This window comes from Siniperca chuatsi, linkage group LG13 (assembly GCF_020085105.1).
Source record: "Siniperca chuatsi isolate FFG_IHB_CAS linkage group LG13, ASM2008510v1, whole genome shotgun sequence".
Taxonomy (NCBI): domain Eukaryota; kingdom Metazoa; phylum Chordata; class Actinopteri; order Centrarchiformes; family Sinipercidae; genus Siniperca; species Siniperca chuatsi.
In genome coordinates, this window is record NC_058054.1 from 10,590,604 (window position 1) to 10,607,361 (window position 16,758).

The window sequence follows — 16,758 nt, forward strand, 5'->3', positions numbered from 1 at the left end:
AAGAGGGAGCCGAAAGAGCCGGCTCTCTGAAAGGAACAGAGCCGAAAGATCCGGCTCCCTTCAAAGAGCCGTAATTCCCATCACTAACAGAGAATCGCAACAGAATAAACTTTGGAGTGATACTTTGGGCAATTTACACCATTTTGTTAGTAGTTGCTGCGACCTGGTGGTGCGGCAAGTGAACTACAGCATTTGGACAAATATAAATACATCATCAAAATAAGAGATTAACTGATGTGTGTGTGTGTGTGTAAAAATCCTACACATCTTTTCAGTATCCCCACTCATTACTATTTAACCAACTCACCTGGTCCAATGTAAACAAGCAGGAAGACATGAGGACAACATGGAACATTCCAGGCTGTTGGCTCCTTCCAGCTCGGCTGTGATTGGTCAGTTTGGGAAAGAGGAAATGAACCTTTGATGGTTCCTCTTCATCATCCCTGTGGATGCTGTGGCAGCGGTGTGCACAGACATTTGGCAATAACGCTTGAATTCTCAAAGGTGGGTGATTTAATGATTGAATTTGCTGGGGCGGGGGTTTGCCTCTGAAATCTGCACATTAAGGCCACATAAAGTTAATGTTTTGTCCTGTGTATTGATATCGGTTAGCGCGCTAAAGCTAGTTTGGTCAGTCAGTTATTTATGCTAGGTCAACACTGGGCTAGCTAAGTAATGCTAGCTAATAAATGAAATGTTTAGTTAACGCTACCTGGGATGTCTGGGAAAAAAAGTTACAACCCAAACGTATGTTTCTCACATCAATAACTATTTTATGGTCACTTGAGTTTGTTCCATTTATTGTTGTCAGCTAAAGTGTAGCAGGCTAACGCAATCATCATATTGTGTGTAAACCACATGACAGTAGACAGTATGCTGGACAGTAAACTCATTTTATCGAATTGCAAACATTGTGGTTCTCACCAAGTTAAATTTACTCTCCTCGCAGTTATCGATAAGAATATAACTAAATCATATAACTAAATCTCATATAGCTATTGCAATGGTTGACAGCCAACCATTGTTCAATTCAAGCAATCAATCAAAGAGTCCAGAGGTCCACATCTCTAAACTGGACCCTGTTCTTCGTACGTGGATAACTTGAGTTGGCTTGATAGTTTTTGTTGCTCATTGTTTTTACATAACAATAATAATAATAATAATAATAATAATAATAATAATAATAAGCTTTATTTATTATAGCACATTTCCAAAACAAGGTTTACAAGGTGCTTTGCAGGCTTAAAAACAACAAACAACAGGAATCATGAAAGCGTTAAACATAAAAACACTAATAAAAATAGCACCATCCATAGATTAAGCAATAAACATAAAACAGAGTAATAAAACATAACAATAAACATAAAACAACAAGACAAATGGTATGGGAAGGTAAGATAGAGGATCATAGGAAGGCAAGACTATAAAAGTGCATTTCAAGAATAGACTTAAATGAAGAGAGAGACTTAGCCATCCTAATCTCCTCTGTTAGGTTGTTCCAAAGTCTGGGGGCCCTGATGGCAAACGCTCTGTCACCATTGTTACCTACATGTCGGCCTAATGCTTTTCTTTGCCTATGTAAAGCACTTTGAATTGCCTCTGTGTTTGAATTGTGCTATATAAATAATAAATAAACCTTGCCTTGCCTTGATTGAAGCTGACTTAAAACCTATCAGGAGCTGGTGCCAGAGAATTCGAGTCACTTTCAGAAATTATAGGTAAATTAATTACTGAACTCAGTTTGCTGGAAATTTGTTTGTTTCTGCTGTCCACTGTTGTTGCCTTTTTGTATTTCAAAACAAAAGCTCACTGTTACTTAAAACAACTTCATCTAAGATTAATAAATCAATTATGTAACTGCGTTCAAAGAACCAAGTTACTTGGACAAGAATTAACACACAGAAACAAATCAGACAGCGTAAGAAAGATCATATACATATATCGTCCTAACATTTATTGTTACCAAGATAAATCTGATGATAGTGATTATAGATTTGCCATCATATCGTCAAGCTCTAGTTGACAGCCTTCATATCATCTGTATTACAGGAGGGGGGGACCTACCAACCGTCAACATGTCGAGCAAACGGGCCAAGGGAAAGAACACCAAGAAGCGTCCTCAGCGTGCCACCTCCAATGTGTTTGCTATGTTTGACCAGTCTCAAATTCAGGAGTTCAAGGAGGCCTTCAACATGATCGACCAAAACAGGGATGGTTTTATTGACAAAGAAGACCTTCATGACATGCTGGCCTCATTAGGTAAACTTAACAATATATTTACACACACGTTTAGACAGCGATGTGAAAAATGTTTGTATTTTTTTCCTTTGGTAAAATAATTTATTAGAAGTAAACGTCCTGTTTTCAAAACTGTACTACATGCAGTTTGTTCAAATAACAAATGTTACTTTGAGTAAGTTAACAAAGATTAGAGATGAAGAAATTAAAGCTAGGTAGAAAAATAAATTAACAGCTGTTTTTGTAAAGCCAACATGCTCTCAGCATGGGTAGTGGATGAGTGTGAATGTCATAAATCCTCATTACTCTGACCATTTCCCAGGTAAGAACCCCACAGACGAGTACCTGGAGACAATGATGAACGAAGCCCCAGGCCCTATCAACTTTACCATGTTTCTGACCATGTTCGGAGAGAAGCTGAACGGCACAGATCCTGAGGATGTGATCCGTAATGCTTTTGCCTGCTTTGACGAGGAGGGCACAGGTGAGTTGATGTTTTCTATACATTTTGAATGAGCACTGTATGTCATGATGCAATTTCTCAATGTTTCCAGACCCAACGCTGTCAGGACATGTTTTTGTTTTATTGAAAGTATTTTTGATCAAAACAGTTGAATCCTCAAAGGCAACCAAAGTGGAAATTAATTAAAGTTGCAATTAGCTATTTTCATTATTGTTTAATCTGACAATGTCTATTTATTTGTTATTTATGTACTTGTACAGGTATACAGGTGGGTGGGTGTAGATGGGTAATTGGTGTTAAAAGATAGAAAATGTTTAAAGAAATACTTCTATTCCTGTTTATATTTTAATATTTGATATAAACAAAAAAGAAAATAGTGAAAATGCTCATCACAAGGTGACAGCAGAGAAAGAAAACTTTTGTCAATCACAATGATATATATATATATAACACAAAGTCAGCCAATTCTTATATTTGAGAAATTGTAACCAGCAAACTGACATTTTTTTCTTCACTTAAATTGTTGGCGATCAATTTTCTGTTAATCAACTAAAAGATGAATCGACTAATTTAAGTTAATTTGGTGTGCTTGTTTTAAAGATAAAAGCAGCAACCTGGTATGCATAATGGTCATTTACCTCCCTTTTTTATATTGGAATTAAAAATGTCTTCTCCCACAGGTATGATCCAGGAGGAGTACCTGCGGGAGCTGCTCACTACGATGGGTGACAGGTTTACAGATGAAGAAGTGGACGAGCTCTTCCGAGAGGCGCCCATTGACAAGAAAGGCAACTTCAACTATGTAGCATTCACACGCATACTAAAGCACGGTGCAAAGGACAAAGATGATTAGTGACAGAAGCTGCCCTGGACAAGGTTTATTCTGTAAATCGTGTGCATCTTTAATGGGTTTCCACTTAGAACAGCTATATACTGTTATTCGGCTCATGACAAGCTTCACTGTGGTATAGCTCACTGAAGGTCATTTGTTTAAGCTGCTTGTTGGACCATACCTCTGGACCCCCCTCCAGCTCAACCCTACTCTCAAAGCTCATTTGCACATCTGTGAAAACACCACTAAAGGATCTGTTTAAGTTAGTAAAGATGTATGAAATGACCCTCGTGGATAAAGCTGGAAATAAACTAAAACAAGGAGTGTGTTGTTGTGACTGGTTTGGTTTTACTTCATCATTGTTGTTCAGTGTTTTTTTTTTTTTAGGAAATTAAAGTTTCGAGATTAAATTGTGTTCGGAGATGAATCACTGATGCTCTATTCATTTTTCAAAAAGGTTTTATTTTAAAACAGAGCAAAATAGATATGTGCCATCTTAGTGATGGTTTAAAGCAATACCAATTCCACAGTTCACACTCATTTCAAAGATACATGATTACATGGGATCAGTCGCTGGATTTAACAAAAGGATGCTGGCTTGGTGCTGACTCAGTGAAGAATAATACACTACATGGCCAAAAGTATGTGGACAGCATTGTGTACTTCTTGGGTTATTTTTAGTGGTGTGGACTAGGGCTGTCATTATAACATTTTCCTGATGACGTCAAATTGATTGTGTCTAAAACCCCAAAATATTCAATTTCCTATCACATGGTGAAGAAAAGCGGCAAGTGAGAAGCTGGAATCAAGAGAATGTTTCGCATTTTTACATGACAATGACATGACTTTCAGTCAACTAACGTATTCAGCACCAGTTTGGGGTTGGCCCCTTAGTCCATTGCCATACAATAACTGTGTCACCAGATGATCAGAATCAGGACCCTGGAGGACCCTTTCCTGTTACAACATAAAAATACTCCTGTGCACAAATCAAGGTCCTTGAAGAAATGGTTTTTCTAGTTTGGTGATGAACTTGACTGGCCTGCACGAAGCCATGACCTAAACCCCATCAAACACCTTTGGGATAAATTGTAACACCGACTGTGAGCCTTATCGCCCAACATCAGTGCCTGAGCTTAGTGATGACCCCTGCAACCAGGTTCGAAAAGCCTTCCCTGATGAGTGGATGCTGTTAGCATCGCATAGATTAGTGCTTATTAATGTTTGGGTGTCCACATACTTTTGGCCATGTGTGTACCAACTGAGATATGGAACACTCCAGTTGGCACATTACAATGAGAATTACATGTTTTCTCTATGTTATTGTACAGCTTGTGTGATACCAGGTGATGAAAACTGGTGAATTTTAGTAACAGTTTCCTGACAACATCATGGACAATTTGATAAACATTTGGCCGCGGCAGTTCTATTCAGCACTAGTTTTGGATGCTATAAGGGGATCTACATAATTTGCCACAATTCAAAGCACCTCTGATCCTTTCACAGAGTGACTGTGGTTACAATATCTCAAGGAGCACTTCATATCTGTCTTTAACCCAGAGAACGTATCCCATATTTGTCATGCATCAGCGCCGATAACCAGCCTCCTTCTGTTCACAGGGTTCTCTGTGATGAGGGCTCTCTCATACACATCACACCAACAATAAATAGACAAGGAGCTGCTCCACACTTGAAACCGTCTGTACACTTTGCAGTTGCTCACAGAGCAATGTATATCACATGATATGGGAGACTTTGTAGCTCTAGTCCGCCAGGGCAAGATTTTTCGACTGGATCTTTGATAGGTGGTCTGATATACAAGCCTCGATCTTGTCACACTGGGCCAGGAAATCCTATTGACAGAAAATAATTACACTTAATATTATTGGTCAGTATTCTCAGTGATTTTCAATGAAAGCATGTTGGTGACACTCAAAAAGGGTTTACCTGCACTGTTTTTACAAGTCCCTTTTTCTTCATTCTGCAGTCATTGAAATTGTCTGGGAGAGTCTGTTAAAAGAAGAGACAGTTCAGGGTTTGTTATATGTGACATATGAAAACAAAATACACGCTCATGAAAATAAACACCTGAATCAAAATAGTTCACCAAGGCATCGATCTGCTCCAGGATCTTCATGAACTGTTCAGCTGCTATTTTCACTCTGTGGTCTAGTTTACCCAACGCCTCTGCCTGGAGATCTTTGGCCAGGAAGCCCTGTAGGGACAAAAGAAATTCAAATACAAATATAGTGGCGAACAGAGCAGACCAATGCAGGAAAAAAATCTTAAAAACCATAATTGATTGCTTACATTCTTGAGTCCAGTCAACTCCCCGTCTACCTTCTCCAGCTTTTTAGCCGTCTGTTCCACAGATTTCTCAATGTCTTTCAGCTTCTTCAGTTCAGCTTCTTCCTCGGGACTGTTCTGTTTGTAGATTATTGTCAGTATTTGATTACATATACAGTCACACATCAGATACATCACACATGTAAAGGCCTTACCCGCTTTCCAATCAACATGAGTTTGCAGCCTTCTTTTATTCCATAGCTGGACAGACTCTCCTCCACGTCCTTAAGCGATTTCCCTGGAATAACAGGATGGATAAGGCAAGGTTAGAGCTGGATATATGTAATACGATATTCAAGCTCACTTGGCTGTGAAAGAAAAGAGAGCCCTACGGTCTACCTTTAAAGATGAGTTTCTGTGAGGTTTGTGGAACTCCAGTAGCTTGATTGAGAGCATCTGACAGGTCTTTGACAGTGGGGCCCTTGCCATCCTCCTGGCCAGTTAATGTGATGCTGTGCTTAGTAGATCCTGGAGTGGGAGAAAAATATTATAGCTGCAACTCTGAAACCTTACAGTAATGTCTAATTATATTTTAGTCAAACAGATACACATTTAAATATATTCAAGAAGTAATCTAAAATTGTATTTAGTTTGTGAAACAGTAAGTTTTGGAGTTTGGGGATTTTTCTTGCCCAATAGAACAATATTATAACCAAAAAAATGTATTCCTCCACAATAATCCCACATTGAATTATATTTAATTTAAAGCAAAAGTATGTCTTAGAACGAGGCCAATTACAAATAGAGATTGAACCTGCCGCTGTAAAATAAATATTCAGTCATTCAGTTTACAAAAAAAGACAGTTATAAATGATATCTTACTGTAATATATTCATTCGAGGGCAATACTTAATTCAGGATTTTAAACTGTATTTTTAAGCATAAAGTAAATTCAACTGAACTATGAGCTAGCTACTAACTGGGTTACCGGTACACGGTAAAGAGCTAGCTATAGCTAACATTAGCTAACATTAGCTTACATTTCCTAGACCTAGCACCTTGAGCGATGGTCGATGCTTAGTAAACATTTTTTATGCCTGTCTATCATCTGGTAATAATCGTGTAACATCATGCAAAATCTTATTACCGTATGCAACTGTCACTGTTATCGTCTGCTCTGACATTTTGCTTTTTAGCGTCCTTTAATCACAACATAAATCAGACAGCTAACTGCACTTGATTGCTAACTACTTCCGGGACAGACAGGAAACAGCTCTACTAGCGTTTATTTTTTTTAACTTTATTTATTTGTCTTTTGATAATGAAACAGTAACTTACATACAAACTAAATACGCACACACACAACTGACCATATCAGCAATATAACCTGAAAGTAATTAAACATAAGTGCACATTTACCACGTTAAACAAAAAATAGTGTGACTTTTCTCCGCATTCTTGTTTTAAGCACACCTAAGTATGATGCCGTGGTCACATAACTGTCCGCAAAAGTGAAACTATAGAAAGATAAAACGTTTCAGAAAGTTTTGACTGGCTCTGTGGCGCAATGGATAGCGCATTGGACTTCTAGTCAAGCACTTGTGAAGTGATTCAAAGGTTGTGGGTTCGAGTCCCACCAGAGTCGGACTTTTAAAACTTGACCCTGACTGCGTGTGATGCAGTTCACACATCAGAGTTATCAATGACAAATGACTTACCCAGGGACAAAGATATGTTAATTTGGCAATGAGGTCACGTCTTCCATATTTCTTCTGATAATTTGGAATTTTAGCAACCCAGGGGGAATTTACACTCCACAGTTAAAAATACAAAAGATATTTTATTGGCTGATTCCACAATATTTTAGACTCAAAAAGTGTATATTTGATTACTTGTAGGCCAACAAATAACTAAATCATCATAGGATTCAATGTTTTCTCACCAGATTTTTGTTCCTGGCAGTAAGGAGATGGTTTAAAACAGCTTTTAGGGATTTAGGTGAAGTATTATTAAGCTTTTAAATGGTGGTGGTGGGTTGGGAAAAGGCCAAGAATATGCCTCCCTAGCTTTGTAGGATGACACTGAAAAGAGAGCAGAGGCGAGAGGAGGCTGAGCTCTGTCGGCATCCTGAAATCCATTTTCTAGTTTACTTTGTTTTTGTTATTTAGCATAATAAAAATGTGTTGAAGTAAAAACATTAAGTTGTACTGATTACTGTCTTACATAAATACTGCCGAACAGACCAACATCGCCATCCCTACAGCGCCATGCTGCTAGCAGTGCTAAAAACATGGCTGAAGTGCTGACACAGTAGCTAAACAGAATGCTACGTTCTGTTCTGTTAGAACGCTCCCAGTTTAGAACGCTGATTGTGACGTCATAACAAGAATTCCATCTCATCACAAGTCAGAGAACTCTCCTGTCTGGTGGCATCATTTACCACAAACCTGCTGAAGTGAGAACATCAGGGCAAACTAACCTACACGAGTAGAGAAAGAGCATATCGACAAACAAAGATGATGAAAGGACAAAAAAGTTCCCTCCTTACTGAAATGGAGCTTGTGAGAAGCAAAATGAAACTGACCACACAGGAGAGAAAGGAGGAGGCCAGAAGACAAATGCATGTAGAGCTGAAAGCAATGGAGATGGAGCGCAGAAAAAGAGTTGCTCTGGAGACCATGGAGAAGTGCAAGAGGGAAAGAGAGGAGAAAGAAAAAGCAACAGAAAGTCTGAGGAGACAGAAAGAAAAAATTCAGGAGGAGAGGATGAGGCAGGAGGCCAAACAGAGAGAGGAGATGAGGGCAAATGAACAAAAGGCCCTGGAGAAAAAAAAACAAGACCAACTGAAGAGGCTTCAGTGGGAAAAGGTGATGATGGTGGAGGAGGAGCTGGTCAGAAGGCCCAGGTATACTTTAAGTGCCCTGAAAAAAGAGCAGAGGCGAGAGGAGGCTGAGCTCTGTCGTCAGCCAAAGGTGGGAGACAAAGCCGGCCCAGAGCGCCTGACCTCTGACCTGAAGGCCGAGGAGCAGGGTAAAAAGAAAACGCTGCACAACAACTGGGTTGGAGAGCAAAGCACTGACAGTGAGCCTGTCAAAGAGAAGTTCCACCCAAACAGCTCCACCTATCTCCTCTTTGCTGCAAAACCAGGCCCCAAGCCTGAAGGTTTGTAGCACATTTGTATCACCACCACCTCACTTTTTACCCAATCACACGCCCCCTTGCCTCTAAGGCAAGGACGCTCAACAGCTGCTACCAAAATTAGCTTATTACCACTTAGTTGGTTTCTGTTAGCTCGAGCAGTGAATCCCAAACCTTTTTAAACCAGGGCACTCTTTCATAACAATATATTTTAACTTGTGCTTTTCTGCTTACTAAACTTTTATCTTCTCTCGTCTTAAGAAAAACCAAAAACACCCAAATCCAATGAGACCCTGCAATGGCTGCAGGGGAGACTGAAAGTTGGACACTGGGTTGATAAGTACCGGGACCATAGAGCGAGGAAGGATGAGAAGCGCAAGCGCAAAGCAGAGGAGCAATATGCTAAATGGACTGCCTTCAAGGCGAGCCTTTATGAGCCAATTCTCCCGGCAGAATGACTGTTACACTCAAGGATTTGCTAATGACAGAAACGGCATCCTGAAATCCATTTTCTAGTTTACTTTGTTTTTGTTATTTAGCATAATAAAAATGTGTTGAAGTGAAAACATTAAGTTGTACTGATTACTGTCTTACATAAATACTGTACTGAATACGCCTCCCTAGCTTTGTAGGATGACACTGAAAAGACTGCGTGATTTAGCTGATGCTTTTGTGCTTGTGTAAATACTACTATTTGATGCATTCAATTTCATTTTATTTAATTTCAATGTATTTATAATTATAATAACAGACAGACTAACAGACCAACATCGCCATCCCTACAGCACCATGCTGCTAGCAGTGCTAAAAACATGTGGCTGAAGTGCTGACAAGTAGTGGTTAAGATGTGCTTAAATTGAAGTGATACTCACGTCACACATTTCATTTTGGCATTGTGCGGTGAATTCAAAAAGTAAACAAGACAAGAGTCTACAGCCATGCTAGCTGCTAATGTCAGCAGGCTAACATGCTCACAGTGACAATGCTAACATGCTGATGTTTAGCAGGTATGTTTACCGGGTTCACCTTCATGTTTTGACCACCCAGCTGCGGTGCCAAATTCACATAGCTATCGGCAAAAGCGTCCAAAGTTAGCTTTAGAGTCAGACCTTTTCCTTGGAATAATAGACAGTTTCTGTTTGTGTACAGTAGTGGCGCTCTACTGGCTCTGTGGCGCAACGGATAGCGCATTGGACTTCTAGTCAAGCACTTGAGAAGTGATTCAAAGGTTGTGGGTTCGAGTCCCACCAGAGTCGGACTTTTAAAAGGACAGACTGTTGACTTCACCTCATTCCTCTCCTTGAAACTGTGTATCGGCCAACACACCCTGTACGTTTCAAACAAGGTTCTTGTGACTATGGATAACAGCAGATCAGACTGTAGTTGTACTGGGCAGCGTCCAGGTGTGAATGTGTGTGTAGCGTTCACACTCTGCCTTCCTGTAGAAGAGAGGCTTCCTCTCAGTGAAACTGGCCAGAATAAATAAAGCTTTATAAAATACCAATAATAGCGGGGCACTCTGTTCCTCTGATGTAAGCAACTTGCATATAAGGGTTTTCCGTTGAAATATATTAAGGACGTATCCAGAGACGTAGATTCGTTCATTTAGCCTTGAGGACGCTGAGGTCATGTCTTCCATATTTCTTCTGACAATTTGGGTTTTAGCAACCCAGGGGGAATTTACACTGTAAAGATTTGGTTAAATTTACACAGTTAAAAATTTGGCAGCAGATTTGACAGCAGATCAGACTGTGGTTGTACTGGGCAGCGTCCAGGTGTGAATGTGTGTAGCGTCAGGGCCTTCCTGCAGAAGAGAGGCTTCCTCTCAGTGAAACTTGCCAGAATAAATAAAGGTTTATAAAATACCAATAATACCGTGGCCATTATTAAGCTTTTAAATGGTGGTGGTGGGTTGGGAAAAGGCCAAGAATATGCCTCCCTAGCTTTGTAGGATGACACTGAAAAGACTTAGCTGATGCTTTTGTGTTTGTGTAAATACTACTGTTTTTGTGCGCACTGATTTCATTTGATTTGATTTACTTTTAATGTATTTTAACAACTTTATGTATATAACACCTTTCAAAAACAAAGTTACAAAGTGCTTTACAATAAAAACAAATAATAAAAGCAAATAAGATCCAAAACAAACGATATCAAACAAGATAAAATCATTTTAATAGTTACAACAAATACCATTAATTAAGAAAAAGCCATAAGATAAAACTGAGTTTTAAGAAGAGATTTAAAAGAGGTCACTGCGTTTTTGAGCTCACCTATTTACTAACTGCCATTATATTATTTTAAAATTAAAGTTTTGGTGTCCGTCAAATGCAAAGAAAGGAGGAGGAAAGAAAGAAAGACAAGACTAAGAGTCTACACTCTACAGCCACTAGTGACTCTCTGAGGTTGTGCTTAGGCTTACTTTGAGGTAAATGCTAACGTCAGCATGCTAATATGCTCACAATGCTACCATGCTGATGTTCAGCAGGTAATGATTCCCATGTTCTCAATCTTAGTTTAGCATTTAGCATGCTAACATTTGCTAATTAGCACTAAACACAAAGTACAGCTGAGGCTGATAGGTATTTGGTCATAAACCAAAGAATTGGGCAAACTGAAATGTCGACCTGATGATGGAGCTGGATAAAAAGGTAAGGGAACACCAAAGTTAGTACAATTCATCCTGAGGGAGACATGAATGTGTGTACTAAATTTCATGACAATCAATCCAATAGTCTTTAAGAAATTTCACTCAAAACCACAAGTGTGAACCTCATGGTGGCGTTAGAGGAGAAGTCAGGGGATTACCAAAGTCAGTAAGATTCATCGTCTGGACACCATGAATGTCTGTACTGAATTGTGTGCCAATCCATCCAGTAGACGTTGAGCTATTTCACTGAGTAAGTGAAAACTTTGACCAGCTGGTGGCGCTAGAGGAAAACTAGGTCAGTAGGCTTCATCCCCTTGGGAACTTGAATGTCTGTACAAAGTTTCATGACAATCCATTCAATGGTTGTTGAGATATTTCAGTCTGAACCAAAGTAATGCACCGCCAAACAGACCAACATCGCCATCCCTACAGCGCCATGCTGCTAGCAGTGCTAGAAACATGGCTGAAGTGCTGACACAGTAGCTAAACAGAATGCTACGTTCTGTTCTGTTAGAACGCTCCCAGTTTAGAACGCTGATTGTGACGTCATAACAAGAATTCCATCTCATCACAAGTCAGAGAACTCTCCTGTCTGGTGGCATCATTTACCACAAACCTGCTGAAGTGAGAACATCAGGGCAAACTAACCTACACGAGTAGAGAAAGAGCATATCGACAAACAAAGATGATGAAAGGACAAAAAAGTTCCCTCCTTACTGAAATGGAGCTTGTGAGAAGCAAAATGAAACTGACCACACAGGAGAGAAAGGAGGAGGCCAGAAGACAAATGCATGTAGAGCTGAAAGCAATGGAGATGGAGCGCAGAAAAAGAGTTGCTCTGGAGACCATGGAGAAGTGCAAGAGGGAAAGAGAGGAGAAAGAAAAAGCAACAGAAAGTCTGAGGAGACAGAAAGAAAAAATTCAGGAGGAGAGGATGAGGCAGGAGGCCAAACAGAGAGAGGAGACGAGGGCAAATGAACAAAAGGCCCTGGAGGAAAAAAAACAAGACCAACTGAAGAGGCTTCAGTGGGAAAAGGTGATGATGGTGGAGGAGGAGCTGGTCAGAAGGCCCAGGTATACTTTAAGTGCCCTGAAAAAAGAGCAGAGGCGAGAGGAGGCTGAGCTCTGTCGTCAGCCAAAGGTGGGAGACAAAGCCGGCCCAGAGCGCCTGACCTCTGACCTGAAGGCCGAGGAGCAGGGTAAAAAGAAAACGCTGCACAACAACTGGGTTGGAGAGCAAAGCACTGACAGTGAGCCTGTCAAAGAGAAGTTCCACCCAAACAGCTCCACCTATCTCCTCTTTGCTGCAAAACCAGGCCCCAAGCCTGAAGGTTTGTAGCACATTTGTATCACCACCACCTCACTTTTTACCCAATCACACGCCCCTTGCCTCTAAGGCAAGGACGCTCAACAGCTGCTACCAAAATTAGCTTATTACCACTTAGTTGGTTTCTGTTAGCTCGAGCAGTGAATCCCAAACCTTTTTAAACCAGGGCACTCTTTCATAACAATATATTTTAACTTGTGCTTTTCTGCTTACTAAACTTTTATCTTCTCTCGTCTTAAGAAAAACCAAAAACACCCAAATCCAATGAGACCCTGCAATGGCTGCAGGGGAGACTGAAAGTTGGACACTGGGTTGATAAGTACCGGGACCATAGAGCGAGGAAGGATGAGAAGCGCAAGCGCAAAGCAGAGGAGCAATATGCTAAATGGACTGCCTTCAAGGCGAGCCTTGCGAGCCAATTCTCCCGGCAGAATGACTGTTACACTCAAGGATTTGCTAATGACAGAAACGGCATCCTGAAATCCATTTTCTAGTTTACTTTGTTTTTGTTATTTAGCATAATAAAAATGTGTTGAAGTGAAAACATTAAGTTGTACTGATTACTGTCTTACATAAATACTGTACTGAATACGCCTCCCTAGCTTTGTAGGATGACACTGAAAAGACTGCGTGATTTAGCTGATGCTTTTGTGCTTGTGTAAATACTACTATTTGATGCATTCAATTTCATTTTATTTAATTTCAATGTATTTATAATTATAATAACAGACAGACTAACAGACCAACATCGCCATCCCTACAGCACCATGCTGCTAGCAGTGCTAAAAACATGTGGCTGAAGTGCTGACAAGTAGTGGTTAAGATGTGCTTAAATTGAAGTGATACTCACGTCACACATTTCATTTTGGCATTGTGCGGTGAATTCAAAAAGTAAACAAGACAAGAGTCTACAGCCATGCTAGCTGCTAATGTCAGCAGGCTAACATGCTCACAGTGACAATGCTAACATGCTGATGTTTAGCAGGTATGTTTACCGGGTTCACCTTCATGTTTTGACCACCCAGCTGCGGTGCCAAATTCACATAGCTATCGGCAAAAGCGTCCAAAGTTAGCTTTAGAGTCAGACCTTTTCCTTGGAATAATAGACAGTTTCTGTTTGTGTACAGTAGTGACGCTCTACTGGCTCTGTGGCGCAACGGATAGCGCATTGGACTTCTAGTCAAGCACTTGAGAAGTGATTCAAAGGTTGTGGGTTCGAGTCCCACCAGAGTCAGACTTTTAAAAGGACAGGCTGTTGACTTCACCTCATTCCTCTCCTTGAAACTGTGTATCGGCCAACACACCCTGTACGTTTCAAACAAGGTTCTTGTGACTATGGATAACAGCAGATCAGACTGTAGTTGTACTGGGCAGCGTCCAGGTGTGAATGTGTGTGTAGCGTTCACACTCTGCCTTCCTGTAGAAGAGAGGCTTCCTCTCAGTGAAACTGGCCAGAATAAATAAAGCTTTATAAAATACCAATAATACCGTGGCCAGATGTGGCCAATCTGTTCCTCTGACGTAAGCAACTTGCATATAAGGGTTTTCCGTTGAAATATATTAAGGACGTATCCAGAGACGTAGATTCGTTCATTTAGCCTTGAGGACGCTGAGGTCATGTCTTCCATATTTCTTCTGACAATTTGGGTTTTAGCAACCCAGGGGGAATTTACACTGTAAAGATTTGGTTAAATTTACACAGTTAAAAATTTGGCAGCAGATTTGACAGCAGATCAGACTGTGGTTGTACTGGGCAGCGTCCAGGTGTGAATGTGTGTAGCGTCAGGGCCTTCCTGCAGAAGAGAGGCTTCCTCTCAGTGAAACTTGCCAGAATAAATAAAGGTTTATAAAATACCAATAATACCGTGGCCAGATGTGGCCAATCTGTTCCTCTGACGTAAGCAACTTACTTGATTACTTGTAGGCCAACAAATAAATAAATCATCATAGGATTCAATGTTTTCTCCAGATTTTTGTTCCTGGCAGTAAGGAGATGGTTTAAAACAGCTTTTAGGGATTTAGGTGAAGTATTATTAAGCTTTTAAATGGTGGTGGCGGGTTGGGAAAAGGCCAAGAATACGCCTCCCTAGCTTTGTAGGATGACACTGAAAAGACTGCATGATTTAGCTGATGCTTTTGTGTTTGTGTAAATACTACTATTTTTGTGTGCACTTATTTCATTTTATTTAATTTCAATGTATTTATAATTATAATAACAGACAGACTAACAGACCAACATCGCCATCCCTACAGCACCATGCTGCTAGCAGTGCTAAAAACATGTGGCTGAAGTGCTGACAAGTAGTGCTTAAGATGTGCTTAAATTGAAGTGATACTCACGTCACACATTTCATTTTGGCATTGTGCGGTGAATTCAAAAAGTAAACAAGACAAGAGTCTACAGCCATGCTAGCTGCTAATGTCAGCAGGCTAACATGCTCACAGTGACAATGTTAACATGCTGATGTTTAGCAGGTATGTTTACAGGATTCACCATCTTTGAGACAGTAATCAATAAATCAATAATTCAAGGTTAAATTAAAACACATTATTTATTTTGCATGTTTCAAATAACCTGCAGACATTTGAACAGGCTCAGTGGGAATCATCTCCACTTGTGAGAACTCAAAACAAAATGGTAATGACTAAACAACACACAAAACTAGAATAAAAATTAAAGAAATAAAAATAAATTATTACTAGGTAATACTGGTGATGAACGGAACTGACAAATATTAGACAAGAGGACAAAAGGGGAATAGTGTGTTTAAAAAAGGTTCAGTATGTTACAAGGCCACATGCTAGCACGGTAGTGGTAACAATACACAACCCAACACCAGGACAGCTTCAAAATATTGTAGTGTTCTCAGGTCAAATGGTTTTGCATGTATAAATGTTACTCTACATATAAAAGTGTTTTCAGTTGAAGTGCAGTTGCTTTAATCCATTCCTTGTTTATGTGGCAGGAATCTGTGGCAGGCCAAACTCATCCACCAAAACACCATCCTGAAAGCAAAAGAAGGATGATCAGAAAACACAAACAGACCTCTAAACACACACTCGCATTTCAAGTGTTACTATTCTTTCAGTCGGTTCATGTTAAACAGTGTGGATTCAGTCAGAGGGTATCAGAGCTGCTTGTAAACAGCTTAAAAGACCACACCAATAGTTTCACACATTTTATCTCCTTTACTACTAGAAACATTTACTTTACATTGGTGCCAGTATTAATGGCATTGGTAAGGGTATAATAAATACATTAGTTTGAGACCGGTAACCAATCACAGTCAACAGCATGTTGCCCCTTTTTCAGAGTTACTGTATTGTTACATGGAAATGCAGCTAAAAGAGCAGGTTGACAATAGATTCATTCAAGAGGTCCTGACATCAGAAGACTAAGTTTTCTTAACACAGATTCCCAAATCCTGAATTCAGTATTTGTACTCTATGTCTAGAGTGACGACTCTGCCTTTAGAAGCAGCTGCAGCATCGCACTGACTTGCAAAATGCCCAGTGAAAACCAATAAGCATCCACAGACATCATGAAAAGGATCATGTGAACTTGTTACTTTTAAATCCAAGATGTTGGAGCTTCCCAACATCGCATGAATGCATGACCCTGGATGTGTTTTCAGGGGATGTAAAAAATGTAAAAATAAAGGACGACCACATGATGATGAAAGGGGTTATCACTGCTGGACTACCGATCACAAGATTCTGTCTGTTTACTGTCAGATAATAATGAAATGAAATGAAACAAGTGGCTGCCTGGAAGGTGGAGAAAACCTAAAAAACTATGGTATGGTTTGAAAAATATGTAGGCA

The 16,758-nt window shown here is 39.9% G+C and overlaps 5 protein-coding genes and 3 non-coding genes across 10 annotated transcripts in view; 6 read left to right on the plus strand and 2 right to left on the minus strand.

The window, feature by feature from the left end:
- The first annotated feature begins 348 nt into the window (after window positions 1-348).
- On the plus strand, window positions 349-3,856 carry myl12.2 (myosin, light chain 12, genome duplicate 2). 2 transcript variants are annotated; one of them, XM_044221114.1, is made up of 4 exons: window positions 349-504; window positions 2,050-2,259; window positions 2,561-2,722; window positions 3,382-3,856. In XM_044221114.1, the coding sequence occupies exons 2-4, from the start codon at window positions 2,076-2,078 to the stop codon at window positions 3,552-3,554; spliced, it is 519 nt and encodes a 172-aa protein (XP_044077049.1). In that variant the 5' UTR covers window positions 349-504; window positions 2,050-2,075; the 3' UTR covers window positions 3,555-3,856. The 2 variants fall into 2 exon arrangements, with proteins under 2 accessions (XP_044077049.1, XP_044077050.1); XM_044221115.1 differs by lacking the exon at window positions 349-504 and adding an exon at window positions 1,694-1,718.
- A 118-nt stretch (window positions 3,857-3,974) lies between these two features.
- On the minus strand, window positions 3,975-7,103 carry bag1 (BCL2 associated athanogene 1). 2 transcript variants are annotated; one of them, XM_044221112.1, is made up of 7 exons: window positions 6,967-7,103; window positions 6,219-6,347; window positions 6,035-6,117; window positions 5,844-5,957; window positions 5,641-5,748; window positions 5,481-5,543; window positions 3,975-5,386 (listed from the first exon to the last, which is right to left on the minus strand). In XM_044221112.1, exons 1-7 carry the CDS (start codon window positions 7,001-7,003, stop codon window positions 5,297-5,299), a joined length of 624 nt encoding a protein of 207 aa, XP_044077047.1. In that variant the 5' UTR covers window positions 7,004-7,103; the 3' UTR covers window positions 3,975-5,296. The 2 variants fall into 2 exon arrangements, with proteins under 2 accessions (XP_044077047.1, XP_044077048.1); XM_044221113.1 differs by having other exon boundaries at window positions 5,214-5,386; window positions 5,622-5,748; window positions 6,967-7,038.
- A 269-nt stretch (window positions 7,104-7,372) lies between these two features.
- Window positions 7,373-7,464, plus strand: trnar-ucu. Its single transcript is given in 2 exon segments — window positions 7,373-7,409; window positions 7,429-7,464. It is a non-coding gene; the product is annotated as a tRNA-Arg (tRNA).
- Window positions 7,465-8,202: 738 nt separating this feature from the next.
- Window positions 8,203-9,415, plus strand: LOC122886678 (trichohyalin-like). Its single transcript, XM_044219158.1, has 2 exons — window positions 8,203-8,981; window positions 9,219-9,415. The coding sequence occupies exons 1-2, from the start codon at window positions 8,336-8,338 to the stop codon at window positions 9,413-9,415; spliced, it is 843 nt and encodes a 280-aa protein (XP_044075093.1). The 5' UTR covers window positions 8,203-8,335.
- Window positions 9,416-10,121: 706 nt separating this feature from the next.
- On the plus strand, window positions 10,122-10,213 carry trnar-ucu. Its single transcript is given in 2 exon segments — window positions 10,122-10,158; window positions 10,178-10,213. It is a non-coding gene; the product is annotated as a tRNA-Arg (tRNA).
- A 1,950-nt stretch (window positions 10,214-12,163) lies between these two features.
- On the plus strand, window positions 12,164-13,480 carry LOC122887655 (trichohyalin-like). The gene is made up of 2 exons (XM_044221117.1): window positions 12,164-12,938; window positions 13,175-13,480. Exons 1-2 carry the CDS (start codon window positions 12,293-12,295, stop codon window positions 13,426-13,428), a joined length of 900 nt encoding a protein of 299 aa, XP_044077052.1. The 5' UTR covers window positions 12,164-12,292; the 3' UTR covers window positions 13,429-13,480.
- Window positions 13,481-14,076: 596 nt separating this feature from the next.
- trnar-ucu lies at window positions 14,077-14,168 on the plus strand. The gene is given in 2 exon segments: window positions 14,077-14,113; window positions 14,133-14,168. It is a non-coding gene; the product is annotated as a tRNA-Arg (tRNA).
- Window positions 14,169-15,467: 1,299 nt separating this feature from the next.
- chmp5a (charged multivesicular body protein 5a) overlaps window positions 15,468-16,758 on the minus strand; it is a 4,717-nt gene continuing 3,426 nt past the window's right edge. The window contains exon 8 of the mRNA XM_044221118.1: window positions 15,468-15,940. Within this exon, the coding sequence (XP_044077053.1) occupies window positions 15,890-15,940 (51 nt within the window). The 3' untranslated portion in view covers window positions 15,468-15,889. The remainder of the gene's footprint in view (window positions 15,941-16,758) is intronic.